Raw genomic sequence first — 20795 nt, forward strand, 5'->3', positions numbered from 1 at the left:
GGGAGCAAGACGTCCACTTGGGTTGTGTGGGAGCCGTCCCACCTTTTGAGGACTTTGTGTTAGAACCGCCTGTCCTCACCAATACAGTTACAGAAGGGCAACCTGGGGAAAGTTCCCTCATTCACCTCCCTCTGACATACCCTTTGTCACCTCTGCTTCTTCTGGCCAACTCACCAACCGTCACTCTAAAAATGACCACGGCAATTTTCCTAAGCTATCTAAAAACTTACATACATTTATCAATTAATCTAATTCCCCTAAAAGTTGATTCTATATAAATGACCAATGAGACCTGGAAAAACCATTCCCATTCAGTTACACAGAAATAAGATGAACTTTCTCACTAAGCTGGCAAAGGTTCACCACTGCACCACTCATCAGTGGGGTGAACAGGCACTTTGAAATGATGCTGCTGAGTATCGACTGTACAACACTTTTTGAACGTGATTTGACCTACTAATCGCTCTTTTAAGGTTCAAATCTTTGGAAATGAGTAAAGTTATAAAGATTTCTGTGTAAAAGAATGTTTGCAAATTATTAATAAGAAAAATAACAAAGTCAACAATGTTTAATTATTAGTTACCGGTTAGTTACAATAAAACCACATGGTAGCCTTTCACAAGGATGATGAAATCAGGGGTTTTATTTGAGGAATTTTGAATGGCATGGGAAACTTTCATTGATATGGTGTAGATCAAGAGGCACTCCCGAAAATGTTACGAGTGCTCATCTCTGACTTTAATTCCTCTTCTGAATTCTCCATTTTCAAAATGTTCCTCAGTGAGCACGTCTTCTTTCATAATGAAGGAAGCCAAATGATTTTCCCAATGGATGTGCTAGTACAAAACTGACATGCACAGACAGGTACAGCTGAGTTACCTGCACACCGGAGTCACTTCCACACAGGGACCCTCCAAGGCTGTCCTGGGAGTGAGCTCCAGGGCCAAGAGGAGATCAGCAGTGAGAAGGCAGCCCCTGCTGATGCTAGAAATAACTAGGAAGGGCCTGTAAGGAAGTGCCTGGGGCAGGAGGTGAGGGACACAGCTCTCCATCATTAACAGAGTAGATACTCAGGCTGAAGCATTTTCGGTCCCTCCGAGACCAAGCACTGTGTGTAAGAGTCAGCTACAGAAAGAAAGGAGCACGGAGCCTTGAGTCGGGGTCCCTGTCTGGGCCCAGATTTGAGCAAAGCTCCAAAGTCTGGTCACTGGGACTCAGTTCCTTCATCTATCACAACTAAGCCAAGCACGGCCTACAGTCATTATACAGAGATGAAATGAGAACTAATGGTCAAATGTGCTTTGTCATGCTATAAAAATACAATAATTACAATTACTAGTGAAATGTTATTAAATATTAACTGATGTTCAATTTACAATACACAGATACAAGATGCCTGCCTATCACTCCATTTTGTTGAAGAAGTCACGCCTATTAGTAAATTGATCTGCTGTATACGCCGAATGTTGGATGACCCATTATGCAAACATTGCATTGATAACAAAGGATAACGCAGGAAGAAAAACTATATGTACTTACATTTCTTGTCCACGCTAAGCGGTCTGTGTTATAACCCATCAAGTTCATGAGACAGATCACAAATAAATTCCACTCTGAGTGATAGCTGGGCCCGCCCGGAGCACTGCGGACACTGTACCACTTGACAAGCATCTGAACAGCTACTTCTTTTGGCAGGATGAACTTAATCGCTCGCAAACATGTTTGCACTGTTAGAAGCAAAGGCTGATTTTAGTGTATTTCCTGTGCATGCCTTTCTCTTCCCCTTTTCATATGAAAGTTTTTAAACTACAACCATGTAAGGACCAATTATTGTAAAAGAGAACTGTCACGAAAGAGCCAATAAAATGCCACATCACCTCGCCCATCACTGGAAACTTAAACCAACTCCTGAAGTCCTCAGGGCAGTTTCTGACACTAATTTTGGATCAGAAACAAGGTAACCAAATAGAACTTTTAATCCGAGACAGAACTGATTGTCACCCACTGCTCCAGCAATCGTAATAGCTCCCCATTTCAGTCTCAAAAATGTCCTAGTTTGGGTGATAAAGCAGAGGTCATTCTGTCAACACACCATTTCTACATGAGTAACTTCAGATGAGCTGCTTAAACGCTTCGGTACATATATAACAGCCCATGTCTCCACCTTCCAATAGCATGGCAGTTTCCACACAAGGGAACATTCCTAGTAACCAAAGCGTCACAACTTCTAAGGACTCCTGACCAGATGTTTTCCATGCTCTGTGTCTTAGACCAGCCAATACCACGTTTCTCTTAGACCAGCCAATACTGGTGTCATTAGTGTGAAGCTCAGCGATAGTGCCACATGTCACAGTGAGCCCTCCCGGAGGCAAGGGCTGCTGCTGTGAAGAGCCTGGTCTGCTTTTAGTAGTAAATGGCCCCAAACTGCACTGTTCTCTATTGCCCACCTTCTCCTTAGGGGAGTCTTCCTCCCTTCACACTGTCACTGTCACCAGGCCCGTCCTCAGCTGCACATCCTTTTTCTCATCTACTTGCTCTGTGAGCGCACAGCAAGAGCACAACTCAAATGGAACAGATGTTACAAAACCAAATCCCAAGTCTATACTGGCTGAATCCAATAGCAGTGCAAACCAGACACTGCCCTGAGGGCCCGAGGGGCACTTTATAAATTAAGTACCAAACTCACGTGCCTGGACCACGGCACTTCATTCTGGCTGTGAGAGACTAAGAGTTTGTTTTTGTTTATTTTACATAATCTGTTATTAGTTTTTACATATTTTGTTTAGGCTTATACTTCTAGGTACACGACCGTGCCACTACTGGCTAAATACCTTGTAGAAAAGCAAGGTTGTCTCTATACCAACTGAGAATATCATTTACCCCACCATTGAAAAAGTCATTCTAGCCTACTTACAAATTCCAGAAATACCATCTGCCAATGCTTTTCTTTGGGAGCTGGGGTTTGAAACTAATAGATGTCGTGCATTTTCTTACATCACACAGGCATTCTTTTCTTAACTTACCTTTGTTGGCAAATCCTTTCAATTCTAGTTTTCTTTCCTCGTCTATGTTCAGAAATATTCTCCTAGTATTTTCCATAATAATTCAAGCAGACTCCAATTTATTAAAACACTTCTGACTGTACTTCTACTATTATTCAATTGAGACAAGTCTGTTCATTTCTCAATTGATCTAACAAATGAGAGAGTTATTTTAGGATTAAAAGCATCAAATACGCCAAAACAATTTTAGCTGCTTAGGCTTCCTTGTTTCTAGATTCGCCAGGAAGAGGCGTGTCCGTATGTTGTAATCTGCCTGCATGGTCCCCTCACCACCAGACAAATCAGAGACGCAGAAGGAGCTCATCCTGCAGGTGTGGGCCCCCCTGGCAGCACAGGTGGCAGGGATGTCAGAGTTCTTACGACTTCTATGCAAAGTAAAACACCTCCACCCTGTGGCTTTAAAAAAGCAAACTTTAAAAATCCCAGTTACTAACGTAAATCAGCACTGACTCCAAATCTTACACATCAAACTAAGAACACACGGAAGTGAGGTGTGCTCCTCAACCGTACCTAATTCGGAGGTGGCCATTTCAGGAAGAGTGATCCGGACCATGGAGCCATGACTCAGCTCCTAAGAAAAGAGCAGAAACAGAGAGCACAGCACGTTAGCAGTCCGGACGCCGAAGCCTCTGAGTGCCTTAAAGATAGCAGATGCCTCCCTCCTAGGACCTTCTGCCTGATGAGCAAACTCAATGAAATAACAAACAGTATTTTTCAAACAGCACTAAATACTTCCCAATTTCAGGAACTGTACATGTGTCTTTACGAAACACTCACAATTCTTGTTTCTAATAAAGTGCCTAATCTTCACACCTCAATCACCATCACCAAAAAAGAAGACTAACTTTTAATGAAAAGACAAAAATCATGTCAATATAAAATTCAACTGATTAAATAAGCTTTGTTTTTAATAAATTTTTAATGACATAGAAACTTAAAAAGTTAACCAGATTTATATCAAAGTCAAGTAAATGCAAAATTGAAGGCATTACAAGAGATTTTAAAAGTCACGGGAAATGTTCACTTTCATTTTTCAGACAAAATTCTGCATTCTGACAAATCTGAAAAGACAGCCGTATTTCTTGGGCAGCCACCTAATTAAAGGTAAATACACTTACCAGAGTCACCCTGTTACGGACAGGGTCCCTTATGGAATGAATGTAAGTTCCAAGTTGTTGGAAAGTACAATCCTCATTATACAGAGAATCATGGAGTTTCGAAGAATCCCTTAGTTCTGGAACCGGGGACAACAGAACAACCTATAAAAAGTCATAAACACATGAAGTATTTTTGAGAAGTGAAGGAGCAAGAAACTTTGCTTCTCTTTTGCATATAGTCTCCCAAATGTACATAATGATTCACGGTGGGATGATGGGGTGTGGCCACAGTGAGAGTGCGCCAGGGAGGCAGGGAACAGAAGGCAGCACCACTCGTGGCAATCTCACAGATGGGCGACAGAAACTGTACTGTGACAAAGGCAAGGCAGATCCCACCGGAGGGTCCAAGACCCGGAGAGAAGAGACAGGAACCAGAAAGGAAAGAAATGAGGCAGCTACTCAGTGATGCTTCCCCTACAGGCACGTGTTTGTTCTGGAAATGGAAGAACGACATTTTCCTCTCAATTGTAGGTGTGCAAACAAAACTTTTCAATGGCCTTGGCTGCTAATTACATGCAGATGTTTCTTGTTTAAATCTAGTCCTGACCACCAACCTGTTTTCCTATCATTCAATTTACAGGACATCTCTAAGTGACTATCTTGTGAACAATGACAGCCGATCCAGCATAGGATGGATTTCTTACACTCCAGCTTCTACTCCAACAGCGGCACAAAGCAGGAGCTCCACTGGTCCTGGATCTCTGTCTAGTGCCACAATCTCCCAGAGAGCGGGGAAAGCCGTCATCCAATGTGTGAGACGGGCTGTGACCCGATGGCTACCATGAGACACTAATCATTCCTGGGTTTATGAAATGCCAAGAGGTTGGGAACCATTTTACATTATAAAGAAATTCTCCCAAATCACACCAAGCTCTCTGACATTTCCACAGCTCCTCTTCCGAGAGTTCTGCAAATGTCCGCTTAAAAAACAAGCCCTCAACGCTACATATGTTTAAAAAATAATGTCAAGGCCTAGGCATTACCCACTATATGTGCCAGTAGCAAAGTCACTCTGAAGAACCTGCAAACATCTGCGCTCAGATGTCACTGAAATACAGCCCACTTTCCTCCAGCCTTCCTACTCGGGAAGCACGGGCTCCCACCCAGGCTGCTCGAAGAACTCTGAGCCTGGTTCTCCAGCACCTCAACCAGCCCAGCACTAAGCCAGCAACAGAGATCCTAACACTCCTAACTCCATCCTCAAAAACCTCTAAGGCCCTGTGACTGCATTCAGAATAAAAACCACCTTTTCATTCTTTCTTCTTTTATGAGCCTTTCAGTAACAGTGCAAATCCCAGCTCCACCACTTATTAACTATAGGCCTCTGGACAAGTAACCTCCTTGTACCTCCACGTAAGCATTTGTAAAACGAGGATCAGTCCCTTTCCCAATAAAGTTGTTCGAAGGGATTAAATGACTCAGAACATACAAAACACTTAGAACTGTGCCTGGCACGCAGAACACACTCAAACACAGGTTATCACGACTCTCCCACCCCTGCCTGCCTCACCCAACAGACTTCTCGTACTTTCAGAACATTCATTCCTTCACCCACAGACACGCTGAGTTTTAACTTGTGCGCCAGGAGATGGAGATGCGAATGTGCACACAAGTGCTCTGCACGCCCCGCTCCTTCCTCCAGGCCCAGGCCCAGGCCACTGAGCCCTCTTTGCCCGAATGTCCCTTTCCCCCTACACACGTCCCACTCAGTCTCATGGTCCAAACCCAGCCCCACAGGCTCCTCCGGGTGGATCCCTTGGTTCTGCCATGTGGACCCATCAGGATGTATCTATGGATCAGTGAACCTCCCACGGGACTTTCTGACTGTGGTTCATGAGTGTTACTCGTCCTTAAATTATAATTTCTATGCGGACACTGCAACGGTTCTACCCAAGAAATGGCGAGATCCCACAATGGAAAAGAATGCCCCATTCTCATCTCTGTAGCACCTTCAGAAACACCTTCCACATCACACGGGAAGTCAGCGCACATTTACTGAATCATTTGTGTTCAAAACATTGACATTCTATAATTAATAGCTAAACTTCCAATTCGGTCATTATTACAATAGAAGAAACATCTGCCCAATTTCTTTACAGCACTAGTAATGTTCATGACACCTAACTGGTTTCTCACCTCATCTAAGGACCCAAGCAGCTGACTCAGAGGCTTCGGGGTGCTCACGGTGTCCAGGGGTGTGCTGGGCCGGGGCATCGCACTGCACATGGTCAGGGAAGGAGCTAGCAGTCCCGGAATAAACACCTTTCCCACCTTTGAGCAATAAGGAGATGTGGAAAACATATTGGCTTTAATGAATCATATTCTTAAATAAGATGTTATGACATAGAGGCATATATTTCTTTTGTTATTTCATGTTTTATGCTCACCAAACACAACTAAATTAAAAGTTTAGTAATGCATCCAATTCTACTATTCAACTACAAATATCTTGGTATAATTTCTCTTGGTCTGATTCCTTCTCATTACTGAGGTTTTTTGTTTTTTGGTTTTTTGCAGGAAAGGTGGGGAATGTTAATACAGCCAAGACATTACACAAAAGTACAGAGTACATTATGTATTTTTCTACCTTATTGGTGGTGAAGACAGCAGGGACACTGAGCTGTCAGGCGCTGCTGTCAAGCAGCTATTCTGTAAACTAAATCTCCGGGCAGAAAGGGAGACACCAAACTCCTCTCAAGCGCTAAAACCATGAGGCTGAGAGAGGCTCCAGAAATTAAATCCAACCTAAGTCAAGGTGTGCGCTCTACCTTCTCATCTGTCTTCCATCATAAACTCTAATATTTCCTCCTCAAAAAAACCTTACATAAAGTAAATTCTTCATTGACCTTAAAAGGATGAGTTGACAATCCATGCTAATCAACCCTTGTTTTATCTATTCTTAGGGTTCTCAGGAAAACACAACAGAAATTCACATTCATACAGGCTGAGAACTCTTGATAAGACTAAAAGGAAATAACTGAGAACTAAAGAGAAATTTTAACAACATACATATTTATGTCATATACTTCCCAAAAGCTAATAAAATTACAAGTTGCCCAAATTAAACTCTTAGGATTAAAAAATAAAGTGACAATGAGAACTAGTGTATATATAAAGGTTTTAAAAAGCAATCAAGACCTCACAGTAATGAAAATATAAAGCACATTCCATGATTATTTCTCCCACTACTTCCTACGACAACACAAAACTCTGCACAAAACTTTTTATATACATGGGTGTTTATATATGTGTGTGTATGTATATATACACACGTGTGTGTGTATGTGTGTATACATATATATTTTTTTTTCTTTTAACGAGGGCCTCATGGGGATCGAACAGTGGCCCACAGTAGCCCACGTGGGGATCGAACCAGCAACCTTCGTGTTACTAGCACCACGCTCTAACCAACTGAGCTAACAGGCCACCCCTGCACAAAATTTTTAATGCAACATAAGACTCTGAAAGGCGAGGAAAGGAAACTGACTGGCTAGGGACCCGAGAACCAGGAATGACGTATGATGAATTTCCTAGGTGTTTGTTTCTGTTTGTTGGTCCTTTAAATGACTAGACCTTGGCCATTCCAGGGGCCTGCAACCCCAAAATGTCCATAGTCATAAACCAAAAGAGGCCCCATGAAACCCTTGCTCTTTCTAACACAGGTGTCCAGAAAAGAGTGACCAAACAGAACAGAAACAATTCACCACACCTGCCGGACTCCAGGCAAACACTACAAACCAGCTGTGGCCCTTGGTGGCCTCCTCATCAAGAGCTATGCTCTAGGGATTTCCATTCCACCTGTGCGGACAAAGTGGCACCCCTCCACCCCCACAGCACAGGGACTGTGAGCCAGACCTATCCTACAGGCCTGCTCTGCAGTGACTTAGGCGGCCTCTCCTGTCCTGTCCCCTCATCAAGCACTGCAGCCGCACAGACTATGTACACAGCCCCGCTTCCAGAGCCACGAGCCGGCCTCCTCACCCCCGGGATGTGCAGCCCCTGGGGGGGCGGGGGGCACCTGCTCACATCCTTGTTCCCTATCAGGCAGCACACATCTCCCCTTCCCCCTGCCCTGTATTCCACCCCACCCTGCAATAACAAGACAGGCAGCCCTGTGTCCCCACTAGGGACTGAGGGAGAATGGGGAGGAAGGTGACAGAGAAAAGCACTGTCTAAGGATATATATGAAATCCTGGGCAGGCCTGCAAGCGACCAGATGTGAAACTGACCAACAACGACACAGTAAAGGCTGGAGAACCAAGCACTGGCCTGTCACACCTTTCAGTCCTCTGACTGGCCTCTAGGGAGCACAGGAGCTGAGGCCAACCACAGTCTCATCACGGGAGCAGACAGAAAATAGGCCCAGAAATACTGCTCTTCCTGGGGAAAGAATCAGGAAAGAGGTAGCCTAACAAGACAGAAAACCCTCAGACAATAACCAGCCCCCTCCACACAAGCCCCTTGGAGAAACCGGGGCCCCCTCTCAGCCTTGTCAGCATTGGCCAAGCGGGGCGCCTAGACTTCTACTCTCACCTGGCTGTCAAGGTACCAAAGGGGCAAAAAGAATAAATACCAGCAGTGCTGTGGATTAGCAGGAATGTAAACAAGCACTGAGAACTCATACCGTGCTTCCCCGAAAATAAGACCTACCACAAAAATAAGCCCCAGTTACGATCATCAGCCAGACAGATGCATTTAGTATGTTATGACGATGTTCCATAAGAAGACGACATGACTGTATTTGCAGATTGTTGTACATGAAAAAATAAGACATCTCCTGAAAATAGGCCCTAATGTGTCTTTTGGAGCAAAAACTAATACAAGACCCAGTCTTATTTTCAGGGAAATACGGTAGCTGCTAGAAGCCAACAGGAGGTCAGAGGTTGTAGCAGGTACAACAAAAGTCTGGGAAACACATGGGCACCACACGGCCACACTGAATGTGCTCCACGCTGAAGGCGAGGGGACACAAGTAAGGGTTGCTCTAAAGCTTCTTTAGTGGAAGAAACAGGTAACACAAACAACCTCCGTGACTGGTACCATAGTAAAGGTTTTCGCATAATCATGCCGCAGAATAGTATGAGATAGTGAATGAGGAAAAAACAGCCGCACGTCCACAGAGAAATGTAAACATAGTATAACGGTGAGCAAACCAACCAAGTCAGGGACAAGTGCATGGTACGACTTCCTTTATATAAAAATTCAAAAGGAGGAAAATTAAACAATGTACTCTTTATTGATGCATACAGAATTGCAAAAGGCTAGCAATAAAAACAAGGGACAGATTTACTGGAAAAGCCAGGATGGTGTCTACCTGGGGGGGGTCAGGGAGATGAGGATACAATCAGGAAAGAACCCCCAGAGATGATACAGATACTGGCAGCACCCTGTTTCTTAACCAGGGTTGAGCTTATATGAATAATCACTTCATTATTCTTCCAACTATGTATATGTATTTCAATTTCGTCATTTCACGTGTAAAATTTATATGAGGCTGTATGTAAATTTCACACCTGATAAAAAGATACAGCCAACATACTATACATTTAATAAAATGAAACTTTACAAAAATTTTGAGACTGAACAAAGCCACCCGTATAACAATTTCACAACTACATTCTTTGTAAAACTTCAGCTTCCCGCTTTAAAATCATCTACCTAATGTATGAAAGGTTCCCATCTTTGCCGGGTTCCCTGTGCCAATCCGTCTAAGGCCAGTGAGTCCTAGACTTCCACCTTAGGACCAACCTAAACTGCAAACTTCACTGTCAACTCTTACAGCAAATCTTCTGCCAAATCCTACACACAGGAGGTAACAGGTATTAAATCTCAAACTACAGTAACATTACAGAATGTCTAAGGGGACAGCCCTACAGAAGCACAAAGGCCACTCAGTACTTACCCGAACCACCCCCGTGTACAGCACCAGGCTTCCACTGCTTTCCAGGACCAGCATGGCATCTATCTTCTATAAGAGGACAAAGACTGTGTTTTCCAATCTGTGCAAACTACAAAGCATAATGACTTTCAACTTCTCAAGCAATGTGCCTGCGTTTACCTCCACTGGCGCTGCATCCTTTGCCTGGATGTTGGTGATGGAGCCAAAGATGAGCTGGGTCTTATCATTGCTCTCTTGAAACTTTACACAACTAAATATTAAAATAGGAAAGCACAACATATTCATACACGCAACAAGCTGCACTGATCTCAAGGGGAACATGCTGACTGGAAGAAGCCAATCTCAAAAGGACTCCTACCTACTGTAGAATTCCATTCATATAACATTTTCAAATGACAAAATGACAGAGATGGAGAAGAGATGAGTGGCTGTCAGCGGTTAGGGATGGGGTGGGTGGCCGTGGCTCCGTGACTGTAAAGCAGGAGCAGGAGGGAGATCGCTGAGGTAATAAAGGTTCTGTACCTTGACTGTGGTGCCTGCACAAACCTACACATGGGAGAAAACTGCCAGGAATCACATACACACACACGAGTCCAGTGAAGTCTGAATAAGGTGGGTGGATTGTGCTGGTGTCAATTTCCTGTTTCGATCACGTACTGAAGTTATGTAAGATGGTACCTCTGGGGCAAAAGGGTGTGGGGTACACTGGACCCCTCTACTCTTTTGGAACTTCCCATGATTTACAATTATTTCCAAAAAAACAGGTACATAAAAAGGGAAAGACATGAATACATGTTTCAACCAGTAAGAGAAATGACTGGCTCATAAGCACAGGAGATGCCCAATGTCAGAAGTCAATAGGGAAAGGCCAACTGAAACCACTTCACACCCACTAGAATGGCTATAGTCACAGAGACTGAATCTCCAACCTTCTCAAAGATAAAGGGACACCTCCAACATGCCAGGTGAGAACAAAGGGGACCCCTCCAAGGTGCCTGGTTGGGAATAAAGAGGACCCCTCCAAGGAGACTGGTGGAACCAAAGGGGACCCTCCAACATGCCTGGTGGGAACAAAGGGAACCCCTCCAACGTGGCTGGTGGGAACAAAGGGAACATAAAATGGTGCAGCCTATCAGAAAACAGTCTGGCCACCCCTTAAAAAGTTGAAAATGCATTTGACCCAACAATCCCCCTCCTGGGTATCTACCCCAGAACAAGAAACCATGTACGGCCATACAAAGACTTTCACTCCAATGTTTGAGTGCCATAACGCACATCGTCATAAAATGGGAACCGACCAAATGTCCCTCAACTGCTGAATGGATGAACCAAACGTGGCGAATCTGCACAAGGGAGTATGACCACAACAGGAATAAAGCATCATACGTGCTTTGACATGACACATCCTGAAAACCTTTATGCTAAGTGAAAGAAGCTACACACAAAAAACTGCACTTTGAATGATTCCATTAAATGCCCAGGAAAGGCAAACCCGCAAAGGCTGAAAGCCTGCACAGGGGTTGCCCGCGGTTGGGAATGGGAACAGAGACTGACTGCAAATCAAGTATAAGAGACCTTTTTAGGGTGACAGAAAATTTTAAAATTTGTGGCGATGGTTGCATAACTCTGTAAATTTACTAAAAATCATTTAATTTTACACATACAACATGTCAATTTTATGGTATGTATATTATTTCAATAAAGCTATTTAGACAGAAAGAAAGAAGGGGAGTGGAAGGGAGTAGAAGGGAGGGGACAAGCCGGGAGGGAAGCGGAGGGGAGGCGAGGAGGCTGCCTTACAGACACACAACCAAGGGGAACACACACTTACCGCAACTGGAGCTGGGACTCTACCAAAAAGCACAAGAACTTTTGCCCACATAGGTCAGATGTAATAAACACTTTTGAGGCCTGAGAATTTTTCTCTCTGCAATACATACATTAATGAAATAACTGTCAGCAATGGTTCAAAAATCTACCACTGTAACAATTAAAAGTGCTTGAAAATATTCTGTAAGAAATAACAAGTACGTGGGCCAAGCTATAACCTTGAAGAGCCCAAAACACTTCTAAGATTTTAATTTCATGATCTCAGATCTCTTTCAGCTCTCTGATATTGAGTCTATTCCACACACAGCTTTTGGCGGAAATCACAATAAATTTAATCATCAGTAGACTTTACAATTCCATACTGTGCACGTTACCTCCTGCTGAAGTAATGCAGACTTGAATTCCTCTGCCGTCAAGGGGTCAGACATTTTATCACAGGCCCTCTCCTACCTCTCCTCTTGTCACTCACATTAGGCCCCACTTCCTCGCCCTTTGTCAACCCTACCTCTAACTCCTGAAGGTTTCTCCCTAGAGTGGTGCGGAAGACCAAACATCTGTAAACTAGGGAAGAGATTCAACTTGCCAATAAGGGACTGAAAGTCAAATGGCTTTACGGGTAGGAGATTTGTCTTTTCTGTACGAGAGACGCAAAGACACCAAGAAGCCAGCTCAACACCGCACTGGCATTTTCACTTTCCTCCAAGGACCTGCCCCTCCCCATCCCAGACCTTGCATCTGCCTTCCCTTTCAGAGAGCAGGTGGCTGTGAGGCCTGAGCTCAGACTCCAGCCCTACATGCCCCTTCCCATCTCCCCAGCTCATCTCTCCTCTCGTGCTTCCTGCAGGTCCCTCATCCACCGGCAGTCATCTCCCGTCCCCTGTGTTTTCAATGCTTTCCCTGCTTTGGGAACAGGCCCTGTAGCCTGCTCTCTCCTATTAAGGTACAAGTCTAGAAACATGAACATGGACTCAGTATTAGATCACAGGAAGGACTTACTGTGAACTGGCTGGGTGTGAAAAGGGTACTGTGCTTGGGTAAGACAATATCCTTACATTTGAGAGATACACACACAATGAAGGGCTCGGCACGAAGACGAATTCTCTGCGACAGGTTCAGCAAAACCTCTCCCTCGACCCTGATGCTCCATCTGGCTCGTTCTGTAACCTCAGCCCCATTCAAAGGCAAACTCCTTAAGACAGTCCGCATGTCTCTGTTCCCTTGGACAGCCCCGCTGACTCTCTCCAGCCCACTCCACGCCACTTCACGGCCCCGCACTCCAAGTGCTCTGGCCAAGCCACCAGTCAACTCACTGCCCTGCAGGTTCCCCCCTCTCTGAGCTCACCTCTTAGCGCCACACCTCACCGGCACCTGGCAAGACTGTCACTACTTGAAAGGCTCTCTTTTCTTGTGTCTGTGACACTGATTTCCTGCTGCTCTCCCACCTGACCTCTCTTACTCTGTGTCTCTGCAGCAGACATGTCGCTTTTCTCTCGTCACCCGGGAACTTCAAGTTCCCAAGACCTCAGCCCTCCTCTGGTTCTGCACCACCAGCTTTCAACCATATGAAGGTCGCACGCGTCCTCTGAGAATCTAGTGACCGTGACAGTCTCTCCTTCATGCCAACACCCCCACGGTTACTCTGCACGGGCAACAGGGTCACCAGAAGCCCTGCAGCCGCAGGCTTCCCCACAGGCCCTCCAGGAACCTGACCCCTCCGCACTCCTTAAATTCCAACCCACGTCTCCTGTCTCCATCACCTCCGAGAGGCACACGACTCCCAGGTTTCTTGCTCTGTTCCTTCCCGACTTCACACCCACACCTAAAAGCACCTCCTTGTAGCTCTCCTCAAGTGGAACAGCCCTAAAAGCCAATCTCTCAGGCCTCCCCTTTCTCGGCCCTTCCTCTTGGCGGTGCCACAAGCAGAGGGCGCGAATCTCTAGTTCCCTGAGATTCCACGCACTCACACTGCTCACCTTCCCTTCCGACGCCCTCCGCCTTCTGCACTTCCCCGCTGCCCACTGAATACCTACTCAGCTTTCCAAAGCCACACCAGCAGGACAGGCAGTGTCTCCTGTGTCACCACCCTTCTGTGTCTCTCTGAGGACACAGACAGGGACCGATCTGGCTGCTGACACACAGGCACTAGCTTACATACCAGGACTAGCTGAATTAACAACTGAATTCTTAAAAAGAACATAAAAGGAGAAAGAGAGGTCACACGGAACAGACGTCTGAACTGTGTTTCCCAAAAAAAACAACTGACACTCAACTAACACAGAAAAAAAAAAACTTAAGAAAATGCTCTGAAATCCCAAATTTCCTATTCTACACAAATGAGTAATATCTCCCTAAATCATCAAACACCTTGAACCTGAGGGATTATTACCAGGTGAGGGAAGACATAAGCAAAGCACAAACAACATTTTTATGATCACTTTAATATCATTAATGTCCTCTAGTGAAACACAAGTGGCCTTAAAACACATCTCTACGGGCTTTTATCAGTATTAATAACTGAGTATGCTAAAAGGAAGCTTAAGCAACATCCTAAGCATTTTCTAAGACTTTTAGCAACATTTTTCTTTGAATATAAAAACATCTACTCCAAACCTCATGCTGGTGATCGCTTCTGTCCATAAATGGTCAATACACAGTTCGGGAACAATTGGCTCCGTTTCTGGCGTGAGGTAAGAGCTGTTGGAATTACTGTTTGGAGACTGGGAAACACTGTGTCTCCTTGGAGACTGACTGTGGCTCGAAAGGTTGAACCTCTGCACCCCTGAAAAAGAGTGCGCTCCTAAGGCAGGGGAGTGAGCACGGCTGCAGAACAAACAGAGGACAGAGGGTGTCACAATCAACACACAGGCTGGTGTCACACATTGTCCCACAGCGCTTTCCCAGTTCTGTGTACGGGGCCGGGGGGTGAGGGGGGCACATTGGCACAGTCCCAGTCAGAAAGCCGTGTTTTTAAGAAAGGAACAGCCACTTAAATGTGCTGTACTATAGTCTAAAGCTTTAAAATTCTTGTTAGAATTCATTCTCTTAAAACTAAAAATTAGTTCATTTTTTGTTTCAGAAAACAAATTATTTACACTACTCAAAAAGGTCTAAACTATGGTCCTATATATCCCGACGTAATACACACCAACAAAATTATGTCCCTATAGGTAGGTAGACAGACAAAACAAAAGAAAAGTTCATGCAAATGAAGACGAGCTAGCACCAAAATATATATACGATCAATGTTCATCAAACTGCTGCCACTGAGCGGTAGAAATGAGGCAACCAGTCTGACAAGAACAGGCAGCCTCCCAATGGGACTCCTTGATAGAGGTAACACAGTAGCAGGCCTGGAAATCTTAGGAAAAGCAACACAACTGGGATAATGGCTGTCTCCCCTAGAAAGTCCCCAAGAGCTGGCAACAGAAACTATGAATCCCTTAAAACTAAGGGAAAGCCTGAAAAGCACGTATCTTTTTCTTGGGCTAACTTGGTAAAACAAGGGCACAGCACAGTGCGTCGCACCTGAGAGCCGCCATGTTGGAGATGGAAGGAGAACGAGAGTGCAGACTGGGTGAGGAGGCGGAGCGACTCTGGCTGTGGACGGAGGAGTAATTCTGGAAAGGTGAGCCCACGGGGGAGTCTCCTTTGGAAAGGCTTCGGAGGTGTGCTGTGAGGGAGCTACTCATGGGCATGTTCTGGGGGGTTCCCCCCTGTTCGGAGAACTTTAAAACAACATTCTCTTCCTTAGGCCAAAATGATGAGAAGGGGAAAAAATAATTAGATGAAACGAGTAACTTCCTGGTGAGTATTCTGGGTAGATTCAAATTATGACAGGCACAATCTTTCTTTTTTCCTAATTCCCAATCCATTTCACGCCCGACTGCCCCACATGAAGGTTTCTGGGCTTCCCGCCCCGGTGTCCTCACCTCTGCTCTGACTCTGCGGAGAGCCCACACAGAGTGCAGGCTCTGAACACTGTCGTAGGTCATCACAATGGAGGGCTCGGCGCTGAGGAACACGATTTTCATCGTATGGTCTACCACGTACTGCACCCGTGAGGAACCAAAAGGACCTTCAGGATGAAACAGAAACAATCAAGCTTTGAACAATGGACTTTACAAAGCTGTTCTTTATCAAAAGACCATGCAATTCCTAAAGACAAAGCGAAACCAAACCAATTAAGGCACAAAACCATTAACATACCAATTAATTAACCCTGCACTTTGGGTATCAATGCCCATAAAATACATTAAGATGATGAGTGTTACCGGTTTCAGCCTCACATCCATGCAGTTAAATGGTGGAGGTTTGTGTGCCTCGCCCTTACACTCCTGGGCCACAGGTAAAAGAAAGGCCGGGGCTCCTTCAGTCACCAACTTATCTGTGAATCGCAGTCACGCATGCTGCCACGTTTGACTTCCTCACTGCTTCTTTCCTTTGATTATGAAGTTTGTCCTCTCTAATAACCATTCAAATGTGCTGAAAAGTACACCTGTTTCTGCTTCACTAATGACACACGCAAAGTCATCCGAGTGAGTTTAGCATCTACTACTATAGCACCATGAACTGATTTCTAGGTCCTCCTCATTTGACAGCTTCCTAAATGCTTCCCTCTCAGGTAAAATATTAGACAACAAAAACATATAAGTATTTTATAAAAATAATAAGTACTTTATAAAATAAAAATCACTCATAACCCCATCTGAAAATATCCACCATTAATATATTAGGGAATATTCGTTTTTTTCTCCATATATATGTATGTGGAGATATACATACATATATGTATACATATGTATATACACACATACTTCTAATGTTTTCACAAAATAGAATCATATTGCATTTAGTTTTATATCTTACTTAACATTAGGAATAAGCAATTTCTGAGGTCATTAAACATGATTCAAAAACATGATCAATAATGGCCACATACCATTCAATCACAGGCCCCAGTATGTTTAGTTAGGTTGCCTGAAATTGCTACCAAAATAATAATTACCAATAAAATGTTTCTGTAAAACACCAAAAAATATCTAGTGTAGGCTCTGTGGACCATACACTGACTCTTGCAGAATCTTTTTTGTTTTGTTCTACAACACTTAAAAAAGGTAAAAACCATTCTTAGCTCTTAAGCCTTAAAAATACAGGCTGTTGGGGAGATTATACCCAGAGCTGTAGTTTGCCAAGCCGACACAGGAGATAAAAACCTCAGTGGCATTTCCAAATATGTACCTGGGATAAAGTCCTAATAGTAAAATTGGTCAGAAAGTATACTTTTTGAGCTTTCAAGTCCTTATTATTCATAATTATCTATCACATTTGGCCACATTTAAATTTTTTAAATAACCACCTAGAAATACCTGAAGGAAATATTAATAGTTCTGAGCCCCAGCAAATTATGTTATTATGAGCAGGGAAGATGAAATACTAAAATTTACAAAGTACAGGCCTAAGAACCTGTATTTTTTCTTCAACAAACATTTTTTAATTCATCTAAGTATCATTCATTCGCTTATTAATTACTGAGGAACAAAGTCCAGAATCCTCTACAAGTAGGTCATCAAATCTATTAGTTATTCTGCTCGGCTTATAGGCCTCACGTTTAGGAAAAGAACTCTCAAAACAGTTAATAACAGGGTATTCAAAAAGCTCCTGCTTTAATATGAATTATTCTCATAATCAAAAAGGTATTTTTGTAAATGCTTAAATTATTTTTGTAAAACAAGTCTAATTTTCTTAAGTGCTTCATTTTCTTCCCCCAACTCAACAAGAGCTATGTAACAGAGTTTATAAAAATACACTTACTTCCAGATTTACACACAAGTGGGGTTATTTCATCTAGTGGATGCAGCATGCTGAACATGGTGGGTAAAGGTTCTCTAGGAAGAAACAAAGAATCGATCGATCACCAACACAAGATGCCTCCATTTGTACACAAATTTTACACTCTCTCCAGATCACACCAGCGACTAGACACATGCCATCTCAAAAAGCAACCCTCTAGACTGTTATATACTGTTTTTCGCAGTATCTTCTACTTCATGCCTAGACACCTCGCCTCTTAGGCAGGGGAATCCTAAGCAAGCACACACAGAGGGAGATCGGTACAGCCCAGGGAGGGTCTACACACCGCCCTCCTCACATTACAGACCCAAAAGGGCATAAGGCAGTCTGGGTTTGTTTGTTTGGTTCTGGTTTTTAACCTCGCTTATGGAGTAGCGGAGTAGCGATGGTGTCTTTGGCAGCTAAAACAGAAGTTGTGTCTCCTATGCCGATTTACAAAGAAATGCACTTGAAAAGAAAAGGAAAGAGAAAAGCATAGAAAGGGAAGAAAACCTTTAAGTCAATAAAAAGGGTGTCTTTTGAAAGTGAGTGATAGAAAAATGTAGAAAAAACCAAGCCTTCTATGTAGGTAGCCATTTTCTACCATCGTCGTGTCTACTACTTGCACCACACTGAGACCAGCCCTGTGTGTCCCTCCCCTTCAGAGAGCTCACAACTGGCTGGGGGACAGGGAAACACACCACCAATGAGCACCTACTGTTTCCTGTACGCCTAAGATGTGCTAAGCCCTGTGTCAAAGATGGTATACATCAGCTCACTGAACCCTGCATAAATCCTAAGGGCTAAATGAGACTATTTCTGTAACAAGTAGAAAAAAACAAAAACAAAAGTTAAGAAAGCTCTACTAATTTGCCCAAAGAAGCACCATGAAAACATGGCAGCGCTAAAAATTGAGTCTTGTTATCTTTAAGACATAAGCTTGTTTGATTTTACTATGTGGAGGTAATAAAGCTGTAGGTGATTCATACCAGTGAGGAGTGAACTCACACGTGGACAACACTGAGATGAGAGAAACTGGCACAGATCTGTGCTGTTATCATGGAAATCGTCATCATCCCAAACTCTTAGGTGAACAGTTTTACCCAAGAACTAACACAAAGAAGCCCCAATAATAATATTCTGAACCGAGTGGACTGAATACCTGGGTGGACTTGGAGGCACCTCATGTGAAGAGCTGCTTCGTTCGAACAACAATCCATACTTGGTGGGCCAAACATTTGCAACCTGTCAGGAAAAAGGGGAGAAAATACAGGTAAAGGAAGCTACTCTTTAGAACATGTTTTAGGAAACATGTTAGAACATTAGATTTTCTTCCAATTCAGTGTTACAAAATAATATCAGTTAGTATAATTTTTTTTTTTTTAAGTAATTGTAACAAGCAAGTCTAAGGCAAAATCAAATCAATCTGAAACTCCTGCCAGGGGCTGATATCAGCGCTAGGCATGTAAAAGATGATGAGAAACAGAAGACTAATATTGCCATGTGCTTTACTATAAGCAAAATGATTTCTTATTTACCAGTTAAACTCTCAGAAAAGACTTCATAATTTACTTCATTAAATTATTTTTTATGCAAAGGACAGAAAAATGGTAAGCAACAAAATCTAAATTTTAGTTACTTTATTTGAGTGAAAATAATATTAGTGATTACTATAAGACATAAGAGTAGCACTACTTCTGAAAGCAATTAATTCAAGAATAATCTCCAACCAAACACAAATCCATAGAAACACTCAGGTTTACCTGAAAAGGTAAAGAAGCAATGTAATCCTTTCCTTCTATGCTGTGTATGTTAATACACGAGCTCTGCAATATACATATGCATTTCTCTACTTCATCACTACCTGAAAGAAACGGTACAACAAGATGGGTGCTTTTGTTTCAAAACTACCCCAATAATCACAAATTACAATTCCCAACAATACAAATTCTTTAATAAATAATATAAAATGCTTAGGCTAAACCTAAGCCTTTTAGTGGCTACTTATTTTCAACAAAAAAACCACGGGACACCACGGAATCATAAGATACAATAAAATTTCAAAAAGAAACTTACTGTAGGCTTTTTCAGACTTGTCTTGTGATACAATGAAGTCACACCACAATGCCTAAAATTAACACAAAACGCTCTCCTAAGAAAATTGTATCTACATGATAACATAGTCACTAATGGTATTTACATAATAATTATGACATCTACCAAATTGTCTTTCTTCATGAGCTCAACACATACAACATGGGAACATAAAAGAGTTAAGATAAAATTAGACTAATTAATGATAAATATAAGGAAAGATAAACTATGTTTGCAAATAAATTTTATGAAAAGGGAAGGAAAGATAAAATCCCAAAAATCTAGATGGAAGTCTTGCAGCAAAAGTTAACTGAAACAGTGGCTCAACTTAATTTAAACCCTATATCCTACATAAAGTGAAAAATTATCAGAAGAGCTGAAAATTGCAACCTAGTTAATTATTTCCAGATTTTATTCATTCTTAAACCTTCCTAGACTCGCTTTAAAAACATCCTTAGAAAAACTAACAATTTCCTTTTCTTAAAAAGCCATCTCACAAAAAATAAACTAGAAAAGGCCATTCAACTTTCACTGGTATGCTTGACAATCACTGAAAATATTTAATGGCATTTTTACAAGTTTTTTAAATTGTGGTATAAAATGTACCACTTGAGCCATTTTTAGTGTATGGATTCAGTGGCATTAATTACACTCACAACGTTGTGCAACCTCAACATTATCCATTTCCAGAACTTTTCCATTATCCCCAACAGCAACTGCCCATTCAACAAAACTCCACATTTCTCCCTCCCCCAGCCTCCATTCTCTTTTCTGTCTCTGTGAATTTGCCTACACAAAGGACTCATGAAAGAGGAATCACAGAGCGCGTGTCCTGTTCTATCTGCCTTATGTCACTCAGCATCACATCCTCAGGGTCCGACCGCGCTGGAGCGTCCCTCAGACTTTCCTTCCTTTCAAAGGCTG

General features: G+C 43.0%; 1 protein-coding gene across 2 annotated transcripts in view; it reads right to left on the reverse strand.

Moving 5' to 3' along the window:
• ANAPC1 (anaphase promoting complex subunit 1) overlaps positions 1-20795 on the reverse strand; it is a 75536-nt gene that overhangs the window by 47638 nt on the left and 7103 nt on the right. For both annotated transcript variants that reach the window (XM_019714512.3, XM_074332495.2), the window contains exons 4-17: positions 19854-19905; positions 19541-19641; positions 18940-19022; positions 17760-17833; positions 15878-16023; positions 15474-15694; positions 14559-14768; positions 11950-12045; positions 10278-10368; positions 10122-10187; positions 6356-6490; positions 4181-4321; positions 3573-3633; positions 1540-1727 (exon numbers count right to left, since the gene is read on the reverse strand). In XM_019714512.3, the coding sequence (XP_019570071.1) occupies positions 1540-1727; positions 3573-3633; positions 4181-4321; positions 6356-6490; positions 10122-10187; positions 10278-10368; positions 11950-12045; positions 14559-14768; positions 15474-15694; positions 15878-16023; positions 17760-17833; positions 18940-19022; positions 19541-19641; positions 19854-19905 (1665 nt within the window). The remainder of the gene's footprint in view (positions 1-1539; positions 1728-3572; positions 3634-4180; positions 4322-6355; positions 6491-10121; positions 10188-10277; positions 10369-11949; positions 12046-14558; positions 14769-15473; positions 15695-15877; positions 16024-17759; positions 17834-18939; positions 19023-19540; positions 19642-19853; positions 19906-20795) is intronic.

This window comes from Rhinolophus sinicus, chromosome 2 (assembly GCF_057876585.1).
Source record: "Rhinolophus sinicus isolate RSI-liver-muscle chromosome 2, RSI-T2T, whole genome shotgun sequence".
Lineage (NCBI taxonomy): Eukaryota > Metazoa > Chordata > Mammalia > Chiroptera > Rhinolophidae > Rhinolophus > Rhinolophus sinicus.